At 40.9% G+C, this 25,722-nt stretch overlaps 1 protein-coding gene across 11 annotated transcripts in view; it reads right to left on the reverse strand.

The window, feature by feature from the left end:
- PRDM4 (PR/SET domain 4) overlaps window positions 1-24,260 on the reverse strand; it is a 54,662-nt gene extending 30,402 nt beyond the window's left edge. For 10 of the 11 annotated variants that reach the window (XR_014145912.1, XR_014145913.1, XR_014145910.1 and 7 more), the window contains exons 1-11: window positions 24,108-24,260; window positions 23,650-23,913; window positions 19,659-19,792; window positions 17,838-18,023; window positions 15,577-16,371; window positions 10,968-11,117; window positions 9,889-10,007; window positions 8,610-8,695; window positions 7,851-7,978; window positions 6,890-7,204; window positions 5,124-5,292 (exon numbers count right to left, since the gene is read on the reverse strand). Coding sequence is in view for 2 of the 11 variants with exons in the window: in XM_081822360.1 (XP_081678486.1) it covers window positions 5,124-5,292; window positions 6,890-7,204; window positions 7,851-7,978; window positions 8,610-8,695; window positions 9,889-10,007; window positions 10,968-11,117; window positions 15,577-16,371; window positions 17,838-18,023; window positions 19,659-19,792; window positions 23,650-23,660 (2,093 nt within the window). In the remaining 9 variants the exon portion in view is untranslated. The remainder of the gene's footprint in view (window positions 1-5,123; window positions 5,293-6,889; window positions 7,205-7,850; window positions 7,979-8,609; window positions 8,696-9,888; window positions 10,008-10,967; window positions 11,118-15,576; window positions 16,372-17,837; window positions 18,024-19,658; window positions 19,793-23,649; window positions 23,914-24,107) is intronic. The other variant, XM_081822361.1, reaches the window with a different exon arrangement.
- Window positions 24,261-25,722: the final 1,462 nt, after the last annotated feature.

The following is a 25,722-nucleotide window of genomic DNA, read 5'->3' on the forward strand; positions in this document are numbered from 1 at the left end:
CCAGCAATGTGGCTAAAGCAGAACATGAGGGGAAAAATAATAAAGACGAAGTGGGAGAAGGAGCCACATACCACTACCATATCATGAAGGGACTTCCACACTATGGTAAAAACCTTCTCACCCAAGTATGATGGGAAGCCATGGGGGAATTATGAGCAGAGACAAACACAGTCTGACTTATGTCTTAAATGGATCACTCCAGTTACTACGACAGAATACAGTGCCTGTATATGCATGTCTGGGTAGAATAGGAGCAGAGAGGCTGGCTGGAAGACTACTGAGATGTTCCAAACGAAAGATGCTGGCGGTCTGGACTAGATAAAGCTGAATGAAGAATGGAAGACTGAGCTGGTGAACACTGGGGGAAAATCAAGTTTGTGGGGGGTAATAGTAAGAGCTGAGTTTTGGGGGTGCCTGGGTTAAGTGTCTGCCTTCGGCTCAGGTCATGGTCCCAGGGTCCTGGGATCGAGCCCCACCATCGGGCTCCCTTCTCCGCAGGAAGCCTGCTTCTCCCTCTCCCTCTGTCCCTGCTTGTGTTCCCTCTCTCGCTGTCAAATAAATAAAATCTTTAAAAAAAAAAAAAGGAGCTGAGTTTTGGATATACCAGGTTTGAGTTACCTTAGTGGACATCCAGAACTGAGAGATGTTGAGTGAATAGTTAGATATATAAGGCTGGAGATATAAATCATAAAAATGGTATCTAAAAAGCCATGGGACTAAGGAGATAACCTAGGTGGTAAGCGTCCCTGCTCCTGCTCTCAAGTTGCTCTTTTTGAGGAGGGTGCAAAGTCAGTCTCTGCCACATGCCTCACACTCTCCTCAAACTATGGGACAGAAACTCCTCCTGCATTTGGCTTTAGGACTGTAGCTAGGTTTTTTTCTAAGCAAATAAACAAAATGAATTCCAATACTACTATATCCATTTTGAAATGTCTAAAGGTAAAAAATACAAACATCTAAAAATTTTACCAATGATCTCCACAGGAAATTTAGTGTCTCATTCAAAAATATTTTGAGTGAGGGCACCTGGGTGGCTCAGTTGGTTAAGCATCCGACTCTTGATTTTGGCTCAGGTCATGATCTCATGGTCATGGGATCAAGCCCTGCATGAGGCTCCATGTTCAGCGGGGAGTCTGCTTGAGATTCTCTCTCTTCTCTCTCTCCTCTACCCCTCTGTCCCTCCCCACCATGCCTGTGCACACACACACTCTCTCTCTGCTTCTCTAAAATAAATAAATAAATCTTTAAAAAAAAAACATTTTGAGTAGTGCTTAATTACGAATGACTTACAAATTAGGTTAAAGCTTGGATGGTCTAAAAACTTTTTATCCCATGGAAGTTTGGCAAAGAGGGTTATTATGTTTCATCATTGTGACAAAGAGTCCAGATCCTCACTTAAGAAAATTGTTTTCATTGGTGAATACCTGATTAAGCCAAGTCTCAAACCCAGTGGAGACAAATAGTTATACCACTAACCTCAAAATAATTTATATTGCATTATGCTGTGAAATGGCTACAGAAAAAGCAAATGCAGAGAAAGTCAAGGTCAAGGAAGAAAATAACTCCATTTAGTAATAATAATCAGCACAGAACATGGGGCGCCTGGGTGGCTCAGTCGGTTAAGCGTCTGCCTTCGGCTCAGGTCATGATCCCAGGGTCCTGGGATCGAGCCCCGCATCGGCGGGAAGCCTGCTTCTCCCTCTCCACTTCCCCTGCTTGTGTTCCCTCTCTCACTGTCTCTCTCTCTGACAAATAAATAAATAAAATCTTTAAAAAAAAATAAATAAATAAGCACAGAACAGTTCATATCCGGAACACTGTCTTCACTTCTGGGTAACAAATCTGAAACCAGGTGATAAGAGGGAAAGCTGCAGAAATTAGGGACATTAAGCCTGATGAAAAGAAGGCTTAAAGGGAACATGACAGCAATCGTAAGTACAAAGGAGTTTAAAGATATATTAAACCTACATGTATCATTCCAGAGGCAGGTGTATAGAGTGAATGGAGAGAGGCTGACATAAGCTGATTCAAGCAAAACTTTTCCTGAAAACTAAATAAATCAGTTGTGTGGTATTCTAGAACAAACCATAGTATCACTTGCCAGAGACACTGTGGAAACAAGCCTTTCATTTGGATGAACTCAGTAGCTTTCAACACTGGCTGGACATCAGAGTCACTTGGCGAGCCTTTAAAAATTACCAAGGCCAGGGCTCTACCCCTTACCAGCTAAATTAGAATCCCTGGAGGTAGGACCCTGGCACCAACTGTTTTTCACATTTTCCTAGTGATTATTATGAGCAGTGCTATAGGTTGAATGCTTGTGTGCCCTATCCTCCAATAAATTCATATGTTGTAGACCTAAACCACAAGGTTATGGTATTTGGAGATGGAACCTATGGGAGGTAATTAGATTTAGATGAGGTCATGAAGACTGGACCCCCCACAATGGGATAAGTGTCAGAAGAAAAGGCAGACAGACCAGAGCTCATCTGCTCTCCCCCACCCCATGTGGGGACACAGCAGGAAGGTAGCTATCTACAAGCCAGGAAGAAGGTTCTCAGGAGAACCCAACCATTCTAGCACCCTGACTTTGGATTTCCAGTCTCTAGAAGGTATTTTGTTATGGCAGCTCAAGCTGACTAGCATAAGCAGCTGGACTAAATGATCTGAGAAATCTCTTTCAGCTCTAATGATGTATAATTCTATATAGTATTTGGTAATTCGCATGTCTAATTTCTAAAATTTCACACTAATAATGAAACTACTTCATGAAGACTTTGTTTTTTAAAAAGTCATTCTGAGAATTATAAATGTAGATCCAAACTTCTTGGATGTTTTAGTGTTTCAGGTTGCATTTTCAAAAAGATTTATTTACTTACTTATTTGACATGGGGGGAGGGCATATGTGAGCAGGGGGAGGGGCTGAGGGAGAGTGAGAAGCAGAGAAGCAGACTCCCCACTGAGAGCGGAGCTGCACATGAGGCTCGATCCCACGACCCATGAGATCATCATCTGAGTCGAAACCCAGAGTCTGACCCTCAACCAACTAAGCCACCCAGATACCCCTCAGGTTGCACTTGATTAGGAATCAGACAAAAGAGCTAATACAAAAGCAAAGTACCTAACTAAACCTTACAATAAGAATATCAAGTCTCGGGGCACCTGGGTGGCTCAGTCAGTTACACATCTTTTGGCTCAAGTCGTGATCTCAGGGTCCTGGGATCGAGCCCCACATCAGGATCTCTGCTCAATGGGGAACCTGCTTCTCCCTCTCCCTCTGCCACTTCCCCTACTTGTGCCCCCTCTGTCTCAAATAAATATTTTTAAAAATCTTAAAAAAAAAAGAATATCAAGTTTCCATTGAACATGACTTCCTAAACGGTACCTCCATAACATAAACTAATGTTTTCTCCCTCTTGTAACATTTACTAAAAGCTCAGGGCCACAAAATCTATTCTTTTTTTTTTTTTAAGATTTTATTTATTTATCTGACAGAGATAGTGAGACAGAGAGCACAAGAAGGGAGAGTGGGAGAGGGAGAGTGGGAGAGGGAGAAGCAGGCTTCCCGTGGAGCAGGGAGCCCAATGCGGGGCCCTGGGATCATGACCTGAGCTGAAGGCAGATGCTTAATGGCTGAGCCACCCAGGCGCCCCCAGAGAATCTATTCTTTTCTCTTTACCACTACTGTTAACTAACACAACCCAGACATTTAATTACACTTGGATTCATGCAATAAATTCTTAATGGGTCGAGCAATATTCGATCTTCTCCTTCAATCATCCTGTCCTACTGCCAGAGTAATCTTTACAAAATGGACATCTCACCATGACATCCTTTTCCTTAAAGTCCTTCAACATTTATACAAGAGTGTGAATACACTTAACATTACTGAACAGTATACTTAAAAAATGGTTAAGATGGTGAGGCTCCTGGGTGGCTCCGTCAGTTTAAGCATCCGACTCTTGATTTCATCTCAGGTCATGATTTTAGGGTTGTGAGATCGAGCCCTGTGTTGGGCTCTGCACTGGGCAGGGGGCCTGCTTGAGAGTCTCTCTTTGCCCCTTCCCTGTCTACCTCCCCACTCTAAAAAAAATAAAATAAAATTTAAAAACGGTTAAGACGGTAACTTTTACGTTACGTGTTTTTTTTTTCTGTAATTAAAACACACACCCAGCATAGTGCCTGCTACATGGGGACGTAAAATCCTTCAGTGGCTTCCCATTATTTCCAGAAAGAAATTTAATTTTCCTAGTTGGATAAAAGGTTCATGACTTCATTGCCGCCTCTCTCGCCATCATTCTCACATGCACACTATGCTCTAACTGTAAAGAACCACTTGTGTTCCACAGTCCTTGTATCTGTGTTTCTAAATATGTCTAGAATACTATTCCCACCCCTTTACCCTTCTTCGCCTCCCTGAATAATTCTAATTCATCTTCTTTAATACTTAGCTCAGACTACCAGGAAGCTCTTCCAGGACACCCTGGCCGGGTCTGTGACTCCTTTCCACAGCCTCTCAGGATCCAATGTTTACTCTAACCGCAATGTGGTATGATAGTGCTTTACTGTTCTGCCTCTCTTATTGGACTCTGAGCTCTTTAAAGATAAGGTCTATGTCTTTCACCTCTGTATTTTCACCACTTGGCATAATGGTGGGCATCAAGGAGGTACTTAAAAAATATTTGTTAAATTAAATGAGATTATGGGTTGAAAAAAAGTAAATACAGAGAGAAGTGAAAAATAAGAAAGATGAAGCAGGGGCACCTGGATGGCTCAGGTGGTTAAGCATCTGCCTTCAGCTCAGGTCATGATCCCAGGGTCCTGGGATCGAGCCCCATATTGGGCTCCTGGCTCAGCGGGGAGCCTGCTTCTCCCTCTCCCTCTGCCTCTCCCCCTGCTCATGCTCTCTATCTCTGTATCTTAAATGAATAAATATAATCTTAAAAAGAAAAATGAAACAAACTAAGTGAAATCTTCCAGGATAAAACCAAAACTTAGATTTCCAACCTTTGCTTGGTGAGGTGAACACAGGAAGCAGCTACCAAAGTAGAAGACAATGAGTCAGCACTTGAAAGCACTCAAGTTCACCACCTAAAGAGCATGTGGGGTGTGGGGTAACTTACTGTGTGTGGATGAGCACGTGCTGCTTGAGGTCCTGCCTCCGCATAAACAACTTGTCACAGTAATCACACTTGAGATTCTTCTCGCCCGTGTGGATAACCATGTGCGACTCTAGGTGAGCCTTCTGGGTGAAAGACTTGTCACACAAAGTACATCTGTAGTTCTTCTGACCTGTACATTAACCCAAATTGCCACACTGTGAATAAAATAATCACTAGCATTCTCGAGATGAATAGACACAGGTATGGGTATGTGGCAGAGGCAGGAATGAAACAGAACTGATAACTGGAACATCAGCTTCTAGGGCTATTTACCTAGAACCAGTCAGAGAAAATGAATTTATAATCTGCAACAAAGGCCAGTGAAGCTAATAAATCTGACCTCCTTCCAGGACCACTTACCTAAATGTCTATACATATTTTTTTACTGTTTGTAGCTGACACATGATATGAAATCTGAAAAGACATTACTTATAATCCTAGCAACCAACCTAACCCCATTATGTTTAAAAGACCTCATGAATTGGGGAGCCTGGGTGGCTCAGTCATTAAGCATCTGCCTTCAGCTCAGGTCATGATCCCAGAGTCCTGGGATCAAGCCCTGCATCGGGCTCCCTGCTCCTCGGGAAGCCTGCTTCTCCCTCTCCCACTCCCCCTGCTTGTGTTCCCTCTCTCCCTGTGTCCCTGTCAAATAAATAAATAAAATCTTAAAAAAAAAAAAAAAACACCTCATGAATATGTATATGCATCTGTATATAGACAAACATACTTTTACAACCTAAATTTATAGTTTTCTTTTTTAAACATATGACCTCATAAACCAGGGGTGAAATAGAATCGTTCTAAGAATGCAGAAATAAGATTACTCTAAGTCAGGGATTGGCCAACCTTCTGTAAAGTCTAGTCTGTATCTGGAGTTTTGTGGGCCATATAGTCTCCATCGTGACCACTCAGCCTTTTTTTTTTTTTTTTTTTTTAAGATTTTATTTATTTAGGGCGCCTGGGTGGCTCAGTCGGTTAAGCGTCTGCCTTCGGCTCAGGTTATGTCTTTGGCCAAGCCAAAGGCAGTGGCCTAACCGACTGAGCCACCCAGGCGCCCCATGTAGTATGTATTTAAAAAATATGTGCTAGGGGCGCCTGGGTGGCTCAGTTGTTAGCGTCTGGCTTCGGCTCAGGTCATGATCCCAGGGTCCTGGGATCGAGCCCCGCATCAGGCTCCCTGCTCCACCGGAAGCCTGCTTCTCCCTCTCCCACTCCCCCTGCTTGTGTTCCCTCTCTCGCTGTGTCTCTGTCAAATAAATAAAATCTTTTAAAAAATTAAAAATACGTGCTAAAAGAAAGGGGTTGGCTTGTACGGAGTTTAGTAAATGGAAACTCAAAAAACCAAAATTTGACAGGACTAACTGGGCAATATTCATAGGAAGAAAACTGGCTCTGGCCAGTGACTAGGAATGAGAGGCTCAGAGTGTTTCTATAGAATTCCCTTTGCTTTCAGTCCTAACACAGGCATCAACTTCCAGATGAAGTCCATTTTCCCAGTCACCTTCAAACTATGGTTGGGGCATTTGGAATGTGAAACATTGTAATAACAGGAGCTAACACTCTCTGAGGAAGCGCAATTATCCCACCAAGATTTATCACCCAATGAAGTCCTGCTGTCAGCCAGACTTTCACATCTTAACTCCACCTACAAGACCAGCCAGCTGCAATTGACTACTGCAGTTTCTAATTGTTGTGAAATTCCATTTTGATGGTCCAATACAACTTACCTGTATGTATCTTGAGGTGGGTCCGTAGGTTGCTGGGATCACTAAAAGCCTTGCTACAGAAATCACACTTGTGGGGCTTCATACCCATGTGACCCATAAAGTGGACATGAAGTTTGGAAGGAGAGATAAAAGCCTGGGGGCACATTGAGCACTTCCACTTCCTTTCTTTGCTGTGGCTTGGCCCATGGCTGCTGCTGTGGCCCTGGCTATGAAGATGGTTATGGATGTGGCTGGTAAGGTGAGCTTTGAACTCTGTATAGGAATTGCACTCCTTGCCACAGTTACAGAGGTGCACATCTGGGTGTTCGGGAACACCTTCAAAAAAAAAATTACTCAATGTCTCCTCGTACTTAAATTTTAAAAATTCATTCTTGATATTAATGTTGCTTACAATTCTCCATTCTACCAAAATTTCCATCTTGCCCACTCCCTGTAAAACTAAAATGTCTTGTTTAATACTCTATTCCCAGCATCTCACATAGTGTGCCAGGCACAAAGGAAGCATTTGTAAATACTGGATTTTAATACATCTTTCCTAACCAAAAAACTTTTGTTAAAAAAGTGTAGTATAAACTCTTAAACATCGCTTGTCATCATGACACAGTGCAAAGAAAAAGACTATGAAGTTTAAATCAATTAAAGGATCTTTCCTTTTTTTTATGAACTTAAATTACAATGATACTGGCTCAAAAAAGCAGCCTCAGGAACTTCAAATACCCCAAATCAAAATCTTAACGCAGAAGTTCCTTTCATAAGAATACTGCTTGATCGATAACATTCAGCTTGTGAAGAACCTCACAGATTCTAACACTTCTAACATAGGCGTTAATACCCTGCTTTTATATATACAAATGTATGTGATTTGCTTCAGCTAACATATAAATCATTACCAAAACTACTTCTGGTCCTTGGTGTTTTTACTATGCTAGATTCAGGAGAAACAAGTCTTATAGTAACTTACCAATCTGCTGAGCATAATCCCGGCTATAATAAAAAAGCAGTTCATTTTCAGGAGGGATATCTTGTGAGGTGCAGAAATAGATTTTTCCATCATGGGGATAAGCCACCAAATTCTGCTCTTCCCGGTTCCTAAGTTATCACATTTAATAGATCAAGCATATTAATTTTGAAATATATACTAAACATATCCTATCCCTAAGCAAAATTCTACATGAAAACTTAGAACTATTTTCTTTGGGTCATTTTTCTAATTCCCTATCCTATTAGGAGGGACATAGAAAGAGAATTCTTACTTCTGTACATCAGCTGATTGCCCTTTATAGTCAGAAACACTAGAGAGTTTATCACAGGAAGTAAGAAAATTAAATAAAATTAAGTTTTAAAAAAGCAATAGGACAAAGACACAGAGATAGACAGCTGAATAAGAATTAACTACAACAACAGCCTGAGGGTTGACTAACAGCGGATATAAAGAGCAGGTACCCACTTGCAAATTCAATAACTGTACCATTCCTTATTGTGCTGGTAGGTTGAATAAAGTTATTTATTTAAAAAAAGGATATAGCTTCTTCTCTTTTGATTTATAATCACCTAATTAGTCAACAACTACTAGAGTGAAGAAGGTAAAAAGCCTTAGGCCTCAACATATGTTTAGACATCAGTATAATCCGGAATTTTTAGCTCTTCCCTATTTTATGCAAAGCTTCCTATTGAAAAACATCCAAATCTTAACTATGTCTTCACCCAAGACTACTCTTACCTGGCTTTGCGCACAAACATCATCCAATTACATTCATTTTCATCAGTTGTAATGATGCAGAATTCTAGGACACCATTGTGGTATATCTGTCAACAGAAGGCAAACATACATGTCAAATGAACAGACAGGCAATACAAAGTGCTACTGAATTTAGGCTAACCAACAGTCTCCTTTACTCTGCAGTAGGCCTCTGCTTCCCTAGTCAGCGTGGAACTCCACAGTTGCCTTCTCACACTTTTGTCATTTCGCCCAGGCCCATTTCCAGCAATGTAATAAAGACTACTGGAGACAGACAGTTAGTGCTCAAGGTATAGAATGACCTTGCTCTTCATTATTCACATTTTGGCTTGACTGGAAAAAACAAACAAAAACCTACCACATGGTGACAAGGAGTGACTACACAGACATTAAGGTCACAGAACCATCTCTTCTCAGTCTTTTTCCAATGGACCTAGCGTTCTTCTGTATTCTTTTTGGATACCAAAATGCATGTCCTCAATGCTGGCAGCACCTTACCTTTCCAATGTTCACAAGACCCACTTTCCTCTCACTTCAATTTTGCAGGCATCATTCCCAATCTATTGACTACAGTGAATCTATATAAACATGTTAAAGGAATAGCTGTTTATGACAAAACCTTGCATTTCCAGGATTTCCATTAGAAAACGAGAGAAATGATCCGGGGTGCCTGGGTGGCTCAGTCAGTCAAGCGTCTGCTTTTGGCTAAGGTCATGATCCCAGGGTCCTGGGACTGAGCCCCGCATCCGGCTCCCTGCTCAGCGGGGAGTCTGCTTCTCCCTCTCCTTCTGCCTCGCCCCCTGCTTATGCTTACTTGCTCTTTCTCTCTCAAAAATAAATAAAATCTTAAAAAAAGAAAAAAAAGAAAAAAGAAAACTAGAGAAATGATCTTAGCTTCCAATCCCAGAACTGTTTCCCAAGCTAACTATTTGAAGAATGTTTTGGTTGATTACAAAATAAGACTTTCATCATATAAACAAAGTCCATGTATGTCCTCAGCTGCCTCAAGTAATTTAAATGAAGAATCACTGGATTATCTAACAAAAGGAAGACTAAAAACAGTTTATTTTCTAAATTCCATAGCTGGTGTTTTGCTAAATATTATAATTTGGCTACAAAGAACAGAAAGGATGAAATATTAAATAAATGACAGGTGAATGGCACCATACGAGTCTTGGCCAATTTTGTTTTACATCACTTTTAACTACCTCACTATAGTAAAAACATTCGGAAGCCACAGAAAAGCTTCATGAACACTGACCTTCCATATATGGTTGACTGCCTTGTCTGTCCATTCTGCTACTTCCATGGAATGGCTCTGTTGGCCAATGAGAGGCCCAAAGCAAGTCCGCACAGGAATGGTTTCTCCAGTCCACACACCTGTCAGTGAAAAGATATTAACTGCCCAATCAATGGTTTAAGCATCTAACAGGATACACAAGAGAGAGTGGCTTAGCTTCAGTGAACCTAAGAACTACGGATATTCCAGCACTCCTGTGAGGTAGCTAAGTATTTTGTGTTCTATCCTATAAATATGAAAAATGTAATGAGATTAAATGGGGCTCAGAAGAAACATGCAGAATAAGCAGCATCAGAAATCCCTAAACCTGGTCTTATACATAAGGAACCAAACCAAGTCCCTCCAAGTGTTATTTTGGAATACATAAAAAAGACTAGAGAACATTACCCAATTATAAAAATATAAAGCAATTACTACAAGATAAATCAAACTTAAAAAACCATCTGTGCTTAAAGCACTGCTCCATATTATCGAAGCTGTTTTAACGTTTTCAACTGACTCATACCCAAACTACAGCTGAAAAAATAATGAACCTAGATTGATATTTTCAAAGAAATGGCACAGTAATTCAGAAACCATTTTAAATCCAAATATGGGTAACCAAACTCTGGCAGTCTTTATTTCTTATTCCTTTTTCCTAAGGAGTATTAAACAATTTATGAACATTCGATGTAACTATCTTTTGTGACAAAAGTTTATCAGTGATGAATTTTCCATGTTTTATAAAAGAAATTTAAGTTTCAAGAAATGCTTTGTCATCATCGTTAGAGAATGATACAGCCAAGAATAAAAGTCTTCAGACTCAGGCCACGATTCTTTCCTTTATACAATTCTGATTCTAAGAAAGGGGAACTTTCTCAAGAAAGTTTCAACTTGATTTATTGCTATCACTGGACAAATGTTCCTAGAAGGATAAATCTTAAGCTGTAAATTGACTTCTGAATCAACCAAATAATGACTATATTATACATATCCACTTTTACAACTCTATCCTACAAAGGAAGAGAACTGACAGGCTTTTATGGTTCCAAGGTTCTTACCAACTTCTGCTCCCACAACTGACTGGCGGAGAACAAGCTGCTTTGGGAGAGAAAGCCTCGCTCTGCTCTCTATTGGAGTGTCAGGAACAAAAGTCACTGGTCCGTGATCGGGGCAGTCTGAGGGATAGGCTCGGTCACAGAGAGTGCACCCTATGGATAGGAAATTTGAGAGAAACAAATGGGGTTAGTTCAAGCAGCCTGAAGTACCACCTGCTTTCTTATTTAAATGCTAATTACTAAAGTATAACCAGTAAGAAGCAAAATTCTAGTAAAAAAGACGCCTGGGTGGCTCAGTTGGTTAAGCGTCTGCATTAAGCTCAGGTCATGATCCTGCCCCACATGGGGCTCCGTGCTCAGCCGGGAGTCTGCCCCTCCCTCTCCCTCTGCTCCTCCCCCTGCTTATTCTCTCTCAAATAAATAAATAAAATCTTTAAAAAAATACTCTGATCAAAGAATCACTTTTTTTTTTTTATAGATTTTATTTATTCATTTGAGACACAGAGACACACAGAGAGAGAGAAAGCATGAGCAGGGGGAGAGGCAGAAGGAGAGGGAGAAGCAGGCTCCCCGCTGAGCCAGGAGTCCGATGTGGGGATAGATCCCAAGACCCTGGGATCATGACCTAAGCCGAAAGCAGACGCTTAACCATCTGAGCCACCCAGGCGCCCCAAAGAATCACTTTCTTACACTAAGATACATATCCCACTCTGACATCTCTCTCCAGTAAGATCTGATTTTTTTTTTTTTTTTATCTCACAGGACAATTTTACTATTCAGTCCATAGACACTGACCAAAAAGCAACACTAAATTAATTCAAGAATAAAGTACATTGTTTCCTAAAGTAAATACATAATACCTTTAGATATTATATCTAAAGTCCCAAGATTCCAATTCTACCAAACTGTATGAGGAAACGGGAGTTGAAATGCCATCACGCAAAGCCAAAACAGAGATGACAATATAGTTCAACAGAGGCAGAGACAGCTGCACTACTGTTCGCTTTTGCTTCACTATAAACAAACCGGTCACCCAGGTTTTGATGAGATTCTTAAGACAAAAAAAATTTGGCAAAAAAGTGCTCTTAGGGACAATAGGTAGAATCATGTGCTTGCAGACACGTTTGCTTAAAATTCTTAATTTCTTACTGTTCATATGTTCTTTCTGCATTGTCAGAAAGGGTGCTGCCTTTATATACTGCTCTCTGTGGTTACTGTAACTTCACTTTTACAAGCTCATGAGTGTCGTTCTCATAAATCTTGTGCTCTATTTCTGTTAAGGAATAGTACACATGACTATCAGTCAATGATTATGCTCAAACCTTCCAAATTCGTCCTCAAAATAGTTGGGAGTACATCAACTGCAGAACCACAGCCATCTAAGTGGTTTTTTTCCCTAAGCAATCATTAAACATTTCTCCTTAAATGACATAAAATAGCAGTTAAGTTTTCGTATTTAGGCAAAGCAGAAATATCTTACTTCAACTACTACTTGACTAAAAATTCTTTGAAGATCAGATTAGAGATCCCCTACACTTGGTGAGAACTCATTCTCCAATGCTTTTTTTTTTTAATTTTATTTATTTATCTGAGAGAGAGAATAGGAGACAGAGAGCATGAGAGGGGGAGGGTCAGAGGGAGAAGAAGACTCCCCGCTGAGCAGGGAACTCGATGTGGGACTCGATCCCGGGACTCCAGAATCATGACCTGAGCCGAAGGCAGTTGCTTAACCAACTGAGCCACCCAGGCGCCCAATTCTCCAATGCTCTTAATAACAAACCATGCTAAATCTCCAAAGGAGATTCAGATTCCATACTGCCAAAAATGCTTAGAGGTTTCTCCGAAAATACACAAATGGCCAATGAGAACATGTAGAGGTTCAACATCCTTGTCACCTGGGAAATGCAAATCTAAACCACCATGAGATGCTACTTCACACCCACTCCATAGCCGGTAAGACGGCTATAATAGAAAGTGTTCGGAAGATGTGGAGAAACTGGAACACTCACACACTGATGCTGGGAATTCAAAATGATGCAACCACTTCAGAAAAGCAGTTCCTCAAGAAGTTAAACACAGGAGCAATTCCACTCCGAAATATATATCCAAGAGACTTAAAAACATGTTCACACAAAAACTTGTACATGAATGTTCATAGCGGCATTATTCCTAATAGCCAACAGGAGAAACAACCAAATGTTCATGAATGAAAGGTGGATAAACAAAATGTGGTACAGCCATACACAGGGTACTATTCAATCCTAAAGAGGAATGAAGTACTAACACCTGCTACAACATGAATGAGCCAGGACAACATTATGCTAAGGTAAAGAAGACACAGAAAGCCACATGTGGTATGCTTCCATTATATGAAGTGTCCAGAATAGGTGAATCTATAGAAAGTAGATTAGGGTTACCTGAGGATGGTTGTGGGGAGGGAGGGGGTTAGAAGGGCGGGAATGATGAGAGACTGCTAGTGGGGTATCTTTATGGGGTGATAAAAACATTTTGGAGTTAGATAGTGGTGCTGCTTGCAACAACCTTGTCAATATACTAAAAACTCCTAAATTGTGCACTTTAAAATGTATATGTGAATTATGTTTCATTTTTTAAATTTTTTTTTAAGATTTTATTTATTTGAGAGAAACAGAGAGAAAGAGCATGAGCAGAGAGAGGGAGAAGCAGACTCCCCGCTGAGCAGGGAGCCCAATGCAGGACTCGATCCCAGGACCCTGAGATCATGACCTGAGCTGAAGGCAGACGTTTAACCAACTGAGCCACTGAGGCACCCCAACATATCTCATTTTTTAAAAAACACACATAGGAGCAAGAGGTTCCACATGCCCACTTAAAATAGGATCAACAGACTTTAGGCCACCTCTTCTGCTAAGTTAATGAGGCTACATTAATCACATTCCTAAATTAAAATATTTTAAAATTTTAACTTTCAGATTTCAAAAGATTAACATAAAAGTTCTCCTCACTGCTTGGCTTCTGAGGCACCAGAAGCTCTGTCCTACTTTTCTGACCCTCCTGTTCAGTCTACTTTGGAAGCTCTTCCGCTACTACTGTGTCTTAGCATCCCTAGCCTCTTACATTCCACTCTCACTAGGAGATAATTTCACCCCACTTCCATGGCTATGATTAATGTTTTAATGCTCAGGATCCCTGAATATTTGCAGACAGATCTCTGTGCTCCAGATTAAAATTCTCATTAAACATCTCTCCTGGGTATTTTTTTTTTTTCCTCCTGGGTATTTTATAGACACTGAAATCAACATGTCTGAAACCAGACTCACCATCACTCCTCAAAAACAAACAAACGGCAGTCCTCCTCCACCATTCATTATCCGAAAGTGGTACCACTATCCACCTAGTTTCCCATGCCAGAAACCAAGGATATCTCCTTAACCCTTCCCTTCCCCAACTTCAACCCACTGGCAAGCTCTACTAAGTTCTCTGTAAATATTCCCCACTTTCCTCATCATCATTACCTCTACTCTAGGTTAGAAAATCACCTTCCACTTAAATTATGGCATCTACTTGCCTCACACTGCAAAGAGCCCCATCCCAAACCTCACTCCTTAAGACCCTTGACTGGTCTTAGAAGACCCTCTGTGTTCTGGCTCCTACTTCTTTCTCATCACCCCCATATTATACTTCAGCAATTCTGAACCACACAAAATTCTTTTAGTTCTAGGCACTTACAGGTGCCAACTCCTGTCTGGGACCCTGTTCTTCCTGATACTCAGCTGACAACATCTTTTTTGTCCTTCAGGTCTGTGCTAACATATGCACTGCCTCCCCTGGTAAGTCTTCCCATATTCCTTCCATGGTCTGGTTAGATGCTCCCCCTCAGGCTCTTTTAGACTTTGCACTTAATCCCATCTTCCCACTTATCATACTATATTGCAACAGCTTGTTTACATGCCTATGCTTCCCATCAGACTATAAGCTCTTTAAAGGCATGTGTCCTCTCCTGCAGACTATTTTCTACCCTGCATCTAGCACAGAGGCTGGCACAGAGTAGGCACTCAACACGTTGCTTGAATGAAGCATGTAGTGACACCAACAAATCAACAGTTTTTATATTGCTTTTTGTTATTGTTGCCCCATAAAAAGAACTTTTACATGCCCAACTACAGTAATTTACATGCATTCTGAGCAAAAATAAAAACTGCATTTGTATCTTCCTACATTTTTCCACTGGGATAAAAAAATACACATGATCTAATAAATCTGTCTTATGTTGAAAAAGCACATGGCATGACACACAGAACACCTCACTGAAGTTTACTTCTATAATGACTCTATCTCTGAAACCCAGGGAAATATCTCGAATACCATTGGGCTGACCTTATGTGTAAAACACAGAAAGAAACGACTACAGTTTCCTTACTTCAGAACCCTGTAAGAACCAACAAAATGTCCGTATGTCATCTGGCTTACTTGAGGAAAAGGCACATTAGCATGAAGGACAACACACAAAGAAAAATCCCACAGCCTAGTTTCTGTCTGTACTCCCTTAACGCCGGACTTCGTGACTATATCTGTTAGAGATGGTGGCCCTAGCTAGCAATACTCCCAACAGAAAAAGGCTGGGCACACTCACAAACGGTGAACAAGGCCGCCATGTTTTCCTTGTTTGAATCGGAGTCTTCCATTTGCAGTGCAGGCGGCACAAAAGAAAGGCTGTCCGAAGACACATCTACATGACCTGTCCCCAGAGCGACCTCCTGGGTGATAGAGGAGACAGCCACAGGCTCTAGGCTTAGGCCAACTTCATGGAGGGAAACAGATTCTAGGGAGGCGAGGTTGTGTGAGGTAGAGAGTGCCACGCTTACGGAGTTGGTGCTCATGGCCACGGGGTGAATGGAGTCACTGAGGGCACTGTCAGACATCCCGTTGACCCGACTTGCAATGTGGTCTGTCTCCATGACCACAGGGAGCTCCAGGCCATTCCCGTGAATGGGTATCACACCACCATGTCCTACAGTGTCTGCTGCAAGGTTGTTGCTCACAGAATCCACAGACAGAGGTTCATGACTTCTGGAGCCATTTGGGATTTGGGAATGCTCGCCTGCAACACCGTCCATTGTAAGTTCTTCTGCCATTCCATCTGTAGAGATTGGGCTGGCAACCCTAGAGACGTTCTCCATAGTGATTGTTGTGTCCAAGGCCACCTCATGGCCATCACTGGGGTGAAGACTTTGGGCACCATGGGTGTTCACAGAGCGAGAGTCTATTGAAACAATGCCTGGTTCTAATCCAACATTTCCACTGGACTGATAGGGATCTAGAGCTGAAGCGTTATTGGCAATAGATAATGCCGTATTACCATCAACATTTAGAGAGTTAGGGTGGATATACTGAGGAGGTGGTCTGTCAGCTAAATAAGATAAAATGCCTGAGAAAAGGAAAAGATGAGATATCAAAGACTTTTTAGTACATCGTTAAATATAAGGAATTCCAAAGGCTAGAAACTATATTCCTTACAAATATAACTAAATTAATCTCTTACCTACTTCTTTGGTTTAACTGATATATATACTTTATAAAAATAGCAACATAAGTAGACCATAAAATAATCTTCTACCTCCTTATTTGGTTAAATTGATATATATACTTTATAAATAGCAACACACATATACCATAATTCAGTTTTCCCTGTGAAACTGAGAAACTGTAAAAGAGTAGCTATGTTCCTTTGAAGTCACTGGAAATTAAGCATTTAAATGATATTAATATATACATAGTTGGAATTCCTGAGACCCAAGATGCTGAAATTTGTTCTATAAAAGTTAAAAGGTAAAATGATTTAAATGTAGATCTTCCACATGAAAAATTTAATTAAGAAAATTTAAATATAACTAAGTTTTAATCATTAAACTGTCACAGCACATTAGGTTGTATTCAAAACCAAAGTCACAACTGAATCTGCTTTATTAAGAAATATTTGAATACACATGCTTATAAGGATGTGCTGAAATGGCACTTGCTGCATTGCCAGTGGGAGTGTAAATTACTAAAACTTCTTTGGAAAGTATATACACTAAGAACCCCAAAAATATTCATATGCTCTTGCACAAGAAATTCCACTTAGGATAATCTTCCCTAAATGCATTTTACAGATATTATACACAAAGTCATTCCTGTAACAGTAACAAGAACCTAGAAAAACCAAACTGTCCAACAATAAAGATTGATATATAAATAAACCATGGAATATTCATTCAGTACACTGTAATACAGCATTAAAAAGAATAATTATGAACACCATGCAGCAGTTACAGAAAATAACTACTTAAAAATACAGAAAAATACAAAGCAGAAAAAAGTGAAGATACACAATCATATAGACAGTATAGTCTTAATTATGAAAAATAGTAAAAATTCTATACACCAAGATAAAAGGCAGGAAGGAAGTACACCAAAAAGATGGATGATGGGACTATGAGTGGTTCTCCTATTTGCTAAATTTTGTAAAATAAATACACACTTAGAATAAAAAAATCATTAAACTTAAAAAAAAAACCTTTAATTTATAGTAAACAATGACACTAGCAGGACATGTGGTTGACAAGAATTACAACTACAGAATTATAAAAATTGAACCAAGGAAATACTGGAGGAAAAAGGAGAAAAACTGTTTATGTGCCATTAAGAAATTAAGCCTAATCAAACTGCTATATTAATAGTGTTATCTGTACATTCTAAAAGGAAAGGTACAAAAATATATATATATTTTTCCCACCTAAAGATTAAGATCCAAAACTGACAAACAGAAAAAAGTGTTATTCAAGTTTTCAAGTAGGGAGGTTAAGAGGAGGCTCTATTCTTTCTTCTAATGTCCCAAATAACCATAATACTTACCAGGTAGAATGGTTCTGAAGTAACTGCTCTCCAGGTGGGGGTAAGGTGGTGGAGGTAGGGTGTAGTTTCTTTCGGGCAACCCGCACATCACCCCTCGATCCCCAATACCCATTGGGAGCATCAGAGACAAAGCAGAAGGCAAAGAGCTCAGGGAGGGACCCAGGTTTGGAATTGCCACTGGCAGGCCTACAAAAAAATGGTTTTTTTTCCTCAATTAAAAGAAAGTAAGTACTTAAAAACTCTCACTATAATCACTAGCTAAGCTCTTAGGAAGGTTTCTGCATATGGGGAAAAAAAAAATCTCACCTAATAGCCCTTTATATCCCCAGACAGATAGTATTGTGCAGATATTCACAAGTATGTCTTAAAGGTAGTTCTCAAGTTAGTTTTAAAATGGTCAAGTTGATCTTCCAGTTGTCTGTATTGCTTTTAAGTATCAAAACATTTAATTACAATTAAAAACCTAGTTTAAATACAATTTAAGAGAACAAATCACATAGAGATAAAGTGGGAAAAAACACCAAAGTTCACAGGAGTGGTCTCTGAGTAATGATATTATGAATTTTTTTTTACTTTTTTATTTATATTTCCCATTTTAAATGGTGAGAATGTTTTACTTTTTAAAAATTCATAAATATGCTTATACTTGGAAGTTAAATGTATATGTGCTGTGTTTTTGTGTATGTGCTATATTTCGTGATTTAAAAAATTTAAGCTTTAGATTATATCTACCTTGGATTATACCTGCAAGGTGTAGAAGTGACTCTTACATGCCTAAGTATAACAATGAATACTAACTTGAGCAGTGCTGATTTGCATTATTTTTGCCAGTGGCAATATTTTTTAATACGCTTTTCCCCCATAACAAGAGTGTTCATTAAAAGGAATGCCTAAGAGATAATCAAATGAGTTAACTACTAATAAAATTTTTTTTAATTTCTTTTGTGGACACTGAAAGGAATGTGGAGACCCTAGTTTAGATGAATTTATTTAGCTGCTGCATTTTAGTAATTAAGCAGGTAGTTCCCTACAGAGAACTATTTAAACAACTTAAAGATTTAAATCTTAAACTTTAAATCTTATTGTTAAGTAATCTCTACATCCAACATGGGGCTCAAACTTACAACCCTGAGATCAAGAGTCACATGCTCCACTGAATGAACCAGCCAAATGTCAGCATTAACTCTAATTTTGATAAAGAAAGCCCAATACATTACAATGTCATAGATCATTAAGAATCAATAGCTTGTCTCTATTTCGAAAGAAAAAGAAAAGAAAGCAAATAAAAAGGTTTTACAAGTACAGTGATGGGGGAAAATGAGCTTTTTCTATAGTATTCCTGAGTACTGAGCCTCATGGGAGTCCCATATAGGAGCTCCATCTTTGGTGCCTTCTCTTTGAATTCTAAGCTTGGTGCATTTGCAGCTGTTGCCAGTTTCAGATATAATAAAAAAAAAATAAAGCTCAATTGCTCTTATTTTCTGGAACAGTTAGAATAACTTTCATTCTCTTCTATTAACCCAGGGACAGAGTACCAAGGGTATGAACCAGATGAATGGATAAACCTAGATAAAATGCCAAGTCAACTACATCTCTAAAGGCCACCAAGCCCACAGGAGGACTAATCAGAAAAAACTGCTACTCCTCTCCACTAGTACTCCAGTGGTCCACAAAAACATTTCTTCCATGAGGCTGACACACGTGGAACTGCAGTTCAGTCCTGCTTGGCTTCTCCTTTACACTCTTTCTCCCTTTAGACTCCACTGAGAATTGATCATGCAATTAAGTGTTGAAATTCAGTCGCTATCCCTTACTACTGACCTGGGGCAGGAATGGCATTGTGAGTGGGTGAAGCAGCCAACCCTAGATGACTCCCTGAGACTGGCAAGGCATTGCTCACAGAGGATGAAGTCAGCTGCTCCATCCCCACTGGGCTCAGGTTCATTTCATTCATCCTAAGAAAGAGCACACACAACCAATTAGGAAAAATCTCACGTTAGTGATTCCATTTAAGTTACTGAAGAACCTGAAACAATGGGGGTAGGGAAATGGGAGCTGATCAACTACTACTTCATTTTTATGCTCACAGCTCTCTGAGACAGAGTGTCCTATTCTTTCTACTGATAAGGAAACTGGGATTCAGAGACATTAACTCAGTCAATGTCACAAAGCAGAAATAGGATTTAACTCAGGTGCACTTTGTTCCAAACCTTATGCACACTGCCTGAAGCAAACTGCAATCCTTAGAGCACATGGCAATAAGAGTTTGTTTTTTAACCATCCAAGTTTTCTCTTTCACAGTATTTTCTTCAAATGGCCTATTACTTCAAACCAGACTTCTGTAGAGTTTCACTCAAAAGCATTTTTACTAATTTTTTTACTAAGACTTACAGTGATACTGGGTCTGAATTAGATTATTAACGGTGTGAAGAAGCACCGTATTTCCTCCATGGGTTAAATTTTATTAAAACTCTGTATAAAAATCTTAATAATATCTGCCATATAGCAAGGTTCATTATGTAAGCTTTGATACATACTTTATAAAAATTTATTTCACATTGTCTCACCAATTCTTCAAAATAAAGTAAATGAGGAAACCAGGTCAAAGAGGACATGTCATATGCCCCAAATCCTAGCAATTAAGTAGAAGAGCACCGATCATGCTGCAAAACACTGCCAAAAAGTTTCTCGATACAGCAAACCTTTTTTTTTTCTTTTCAAATCTACAGACCATTTTTGTCAGGCCAAAAAATCTGAGAATCACCTTTTCTATGCAATCTATCTTTCATTATCATTAACAATCTTATCGCAATACACTAGTTTGAACAAGATGCCTGCTATTGGAGGCTATCAATAACTATTAGTTCCTATATCAGAATTTAGAGACTGCCATATTATAAGCATTATAATTTCAAGAGACTAGCCAACATGTTATCCAAATGTTACTAAAGACCTCCAATCCCAGGGCACCTGGGTGGCTCAGTCCTTTAAGTGTCTGCCTTCAGCTCAGGTCATGATCTCAGGGTCCTGCGATACAGCCCTGCAGCCCTGAGTCTGGCTCCCTGCTCAGTGGGGAGTCTCCTTCTCCCTCTTCTTCTGCCCCTCCCCCTGCTAGTGCTAGAGTTTGTGTGTGAGCGCCCGTGCGCTCTCGCAAATAAAATCTTAAAAAAAAAAAAAAAAGGGTGCCTGGGTGGCTCAGTCGGTTAAGCATCTGACTTCAGCTCAGGTCGTGATCTCAGGGTCCTGGGATCAAGCCCCGCATCAGGCTCCCTGCTCAGTGGGGAGTCTGCTTTTTCCTCTACCCTCCCCCCTGCTCGTGATCTCTCTCTCTAATAAATAAATAAAAATCTTAAAAAAAAAAAAAAAAAGACCTCCAATCCTATATTGAGAATAAGTATAGGGAACAGTAATGCAAGTTCTTCTGTGTATGTCTATCTACATGGGAGGAGTAAAGGAGAGGAGGAATCAAATGGATCTACATATTTCTGAGCAGCGAAAGAAAACCTAAATAGGTTGTAATCTGAAAAATGGCAGTACCAGCTATCAGTAAACCTGAAAATAATAATAGCTCACACTTATTACTCCCTTACTGTATGTGTAAGGCACTGACCTAAGTGATTTACATGTAACTATTTCACCTAATCCTTATAACTGCTGTGAGGTAGGTATTATTCTTGATCCCATTTTAGAGATGAGAAAACAGACTCAGAGAGGCTAAGAAATTTAACCCAAGATTATATAACAAGTGGCAGAGTTGGAATTTAAATCCAGGTCTGCCAATTTAAGAAACCTAAATCGAATCACTATGTTGTGCACTTGAAACTAATAGAACATTGTATGTCAACACCTGAAATTAACATAACATTTTATGTCAACTACAATAAAATTTTTTTAAAGATTTTGTTTATTTATTTGAGAGAGAGCACAAGCGGGGGGGGAGGGGAGGGTCCCCATAGAGGGAGAGGTCCCACAGAGGGAGAGGGTGAAGCAGGCTCTCTGCTAAGCAGGGAGCCTGATGCAGGGCTGGATCCCAGGACCGTGAGTTCATGACCTGAGCCGAAGGCAGACACTTAACCAACTGAGCCACGCAGGCGCCCTTACAATAAAAAAATTTTTAAAAAAGAAACTCAAGCTCTTAACTACAATTAGAAAGACAATTACACTAAAAGAACCATTTTGCCTTTTACTCAGTTCCAATAATTAGGATCTGTGTATTTATATTGTGCGTTGTGTTTAAAGTCCCACGTAGACCTGTTCCTGCATTATTCTACATCCACAGGCTTTAATCTACCCCAGGCCAGGTATCTCATAAAACTAAACTCTCAGACATTAATAAAATGAACAAGGCCAACAGTAGAGAGTAGGCACTCTGAAATATTTGATTTGGATGGAGCAATGCATTTTCATCCTCACTAGAGGCAACTAGAAGCATATGACAAATGAGGCACACCTGACGAAGGACAGCACATTAATAACAGTATTTAATTACGCTATAAAAGAATGCAAAAAAATCCTTATAGCCTAAAAAACAATAGCTAACTTAATTTTGCAAGTTTAAAACAGACTTTTCCTGTAACTTTCTATAGCTACAAATGTAACTAAAACTCTACAACCACTGGAGCAGTGGGTTAAACAAATGGGTTACAATAATTTTTTAAAGTACACCTAAAAGGCTATAGCTTCAAATCCCATTCTAAAAATTCCTGAATATTAATCTGTGTACCTAATCTCCAGATAAAAATCAAAATGGTGTTTCTAGGTTGACTCCTAGGCCTTCTCAAACCAGTTCAAACCAGAGTTTAATGTGAGAGGCTCAGCAGATTTCTGCTTTGTCGTGAGTCACTAAAATGTGATTACCTCAGCAGCCATAAACCAAAGGTAACTAGTATCTCACAGAGAGAAAGCAGAAGGGAATTTACAATATGATCCTCATAAGACTCTCTCATTCTGAAGTGCAATTCTATTCTACCTACCTTTCTCATAGGAGTTTCTGGGAAGCAATCTTGGAAGAAGGGCCAAAATCACACCAACCTCTCTCTTCTTCCCTACTCATTCCTGGTAAAATCATTTCTTTCACACTTCTACGCTTTATGTGTGTGTTTCTAACTGACCTAGGAATAAACCATTTGCCAGTTGCTAATCTTATGAATTTTTTCTTAGAATCTTGTAACTTTTTCTTAGAATATTTAAGAGGCTAACTGAAAGCGGCTACTTTGCAAAATGCAATGGACAGTCTGAGCAACTTCAATGAATTTGTTTTATCTTCCTCATCCTAAACATACAGCCTATGAAATTGCCCCAAAAGAACAGCCAAATGTAACTATATCTGGCATATTTCTGTACTGGCATGGTATCATTAAGTACTTGAAACATTAGCAGGAAATCTGCAAAACTAATAATTTCTACCTGCAAAATTAAGAACTTAATTTCTCCACATTACTATCCGAGCCATAGGGTAACCAGCAAAATTCAAGGTGAAGCATGGTAATAAGCTAAAATACACTCTGGAATTCAAATCAAGATATTAAAAGCTCAAATAACTCAAAGGCACAGGGGAAATGTCAATGAGCCAACAGTCAATGTGTGGCTAATTGGAACTATTCACATTTGGAGTAAATTTGGTTGAATGAGAGTATATTCAACCCAACTCTGGCTTCTGGATTTCTTGATCCTTTTGGGACATATATCCATTTGCAAATCGCACCTGTAACCTTCCCCCATGGCACCAAAACCAAAGAAAGGCACTCTGAACTCTCACTTGCCAAATGTTTTCCAAAGATGTCACCAGCGCGGAGCCCACCAAGCCACTCACCTGTGATGCATCTGCTTGGGGCCAAGTGTCAGAGAAAACACACGGGTGGCGGGGAACCGGCATCAGGGATTGCGTTCCAGGGTCACGTGCTACCGCATCTTGCTTACAACCGCTGCACGAACGCGGCCATACGGCCCCGTGGCCGCCCGGGGCCGCCCAACTTCTCCCGAGGGCCGGCGGCCGCGCACCCCGCCGCGAGATGAGGCATGCCGGGGGACACCCGGGGCTTTTCCTCCAGAAGCTTCGGGAGGGGGGCTGCCCAACCTGGGGAGGGGGGAGGACAAGGGCGGTCACCAAAACGGGGGAGGATGCAGTCCCCGTCCCCTCGCCACCGGAGAGCCCAGGCGCTGCGGACACCGCCTCCCAGGGGCGGCCGGCTGACTCGCCAGCCCGCCGGCGTGGGGCCCGCAGGCCCTGCCGCCCTCGCCCCACCCCGGCCGGGCCCGTGTGCAGCCCACCTGCCGGCCGCGCGGGGGGCGCGCGCGCCTGCCCCACCGCTTTGTTCCTCATCCGGGCAGAGCTCGCCTCGGGCCCTCCCCGCCCGCTCGGCCCCCGCGCCACGGGGGCCGCCGGCCTAACGTTTCCCGCCCGGCCCGGCCCGGCCCGGCCCAGCCTGCCGTCTCCTCAGGGCCGCACCCTCCAAGGCGCGTTTCCGGCTCCTCAGCCACTCGGGGCCCTGCCGCTCCGCCCCTCGTGCGTGCGCCCCTCCCCGCCCTGGCCCGCTAGCGGCGCCTGCCTTCCGGCGCCCCTCCCCCAGCCGAGCCCCTTCTGCGCGTGCGCACCCCGGGGACCCGGGCCCGAGGTTGCCTGGCTGCGAGAGGCTCCGCCGGGAGCGCCGCGTCTCAGGCTGGTCGGATTGCGTCGAGCGTCGAGCTATCGACCCAAAGTTGCTAGGCAACCAGGGCTCATGTGCAAGTAGCAAATGGGTTCTGAGTCCCCTAAAGCCTCAGACTCAAGGTTTCAGGCTTCTCAGCATTCTCCTACTAGGGAATCGTGGGTCCGCGCAAGCCCCAAAGATTCCAAGTAAGGGACTTAGCCCAAAGATATTGGCGCTGTTGCCCAGGAGGCATTGGGAGTCTATCTTGAATAGTTTTCACCTTAAGTTACACCTGAAGGTTGCCCAGTTTCCCTGCTTCAAGTCATAAATGGTGGAGTGGGATTTGTACAAATTTTCTTCCCATCTCTTTGCCCTTCTCTCCTGTATGGCAAGCACCGTGCTAAGCTCTAGGAATACTGAGATGGGATCATTTTTCTCTAAAGTCAAATTTGTGAGGACTGGACATTATAACAAACTGCCTGGTACCTTCCAGACACCAGCAGAACAGCAGAGACCCAGGAAATCCTCCCTTCATTCACAAAACAATTACTGAATTACATCTCAAACAGAAATACAAAATAAGACCTAGGTCTTGACCTTGAACAGCTTGTAGTCTAGTGAAGACTGTGAGTTTTGCAATTCAATCCCAGGTAAAGGGGCAAAGGCACAAACAGTGTTTTGGATGAGAGGTGAGAGTGGTGTTTCCCTTCCCCTCTCATAAAAAGAAAGCACATTCCAGATGAGGGAACTAATCACTGAACACTGACAGGTCACATTGGTTTTGCTCTCTTGTTGATAACAAATAGAAGTCTAAATCAAGAAAGTCGTCATATCACAAGTAAATTAGACACAGTATTTCCTAAAATACCAAATTCAAACCTGGGACCTAGAGAATAATGGTGTGTTTTATAAAGGGCTGAATAATTTCCCTCCAGTTTTCCATGTCTATTCTTTTCAGACAATGTTATTAATTTCAGAGATGTAAAAATCGTGTAAAAAAATCATGATTACATAGAATATGTAAGACCTAAAACTATAATAGCTACGGAAGAAAATATAAGAGAAAATCTTTGTAACTCTGATAGGACACGAAAATCAAGACCCACTACAAAATTGACAAATTGAACTTCATCAAAATTAAAACTTTCTGTCGTGAAAAGACACTGTTGACAAAATAAAGTTAAACCAGAAATGGGTATAAAATATTTGCAAAACAAATATCTGACAAAGGACTTTAATCTGGAATATATAAAGAA

This window comes from Leptonychotes weddellii, chromosome 5, assembly GCF_054177405.1.
Source record: "Leptonychotes weddellii isolate Sample4059 chromosome 5, ASM5417740v2, whole genome shotgun sequence".
NCBI lineage: Eukaryota > Metazoa > Chordata > Mammalia > Carnivora > Phocidae > Leptonychotes > Leptonychotes weddellii.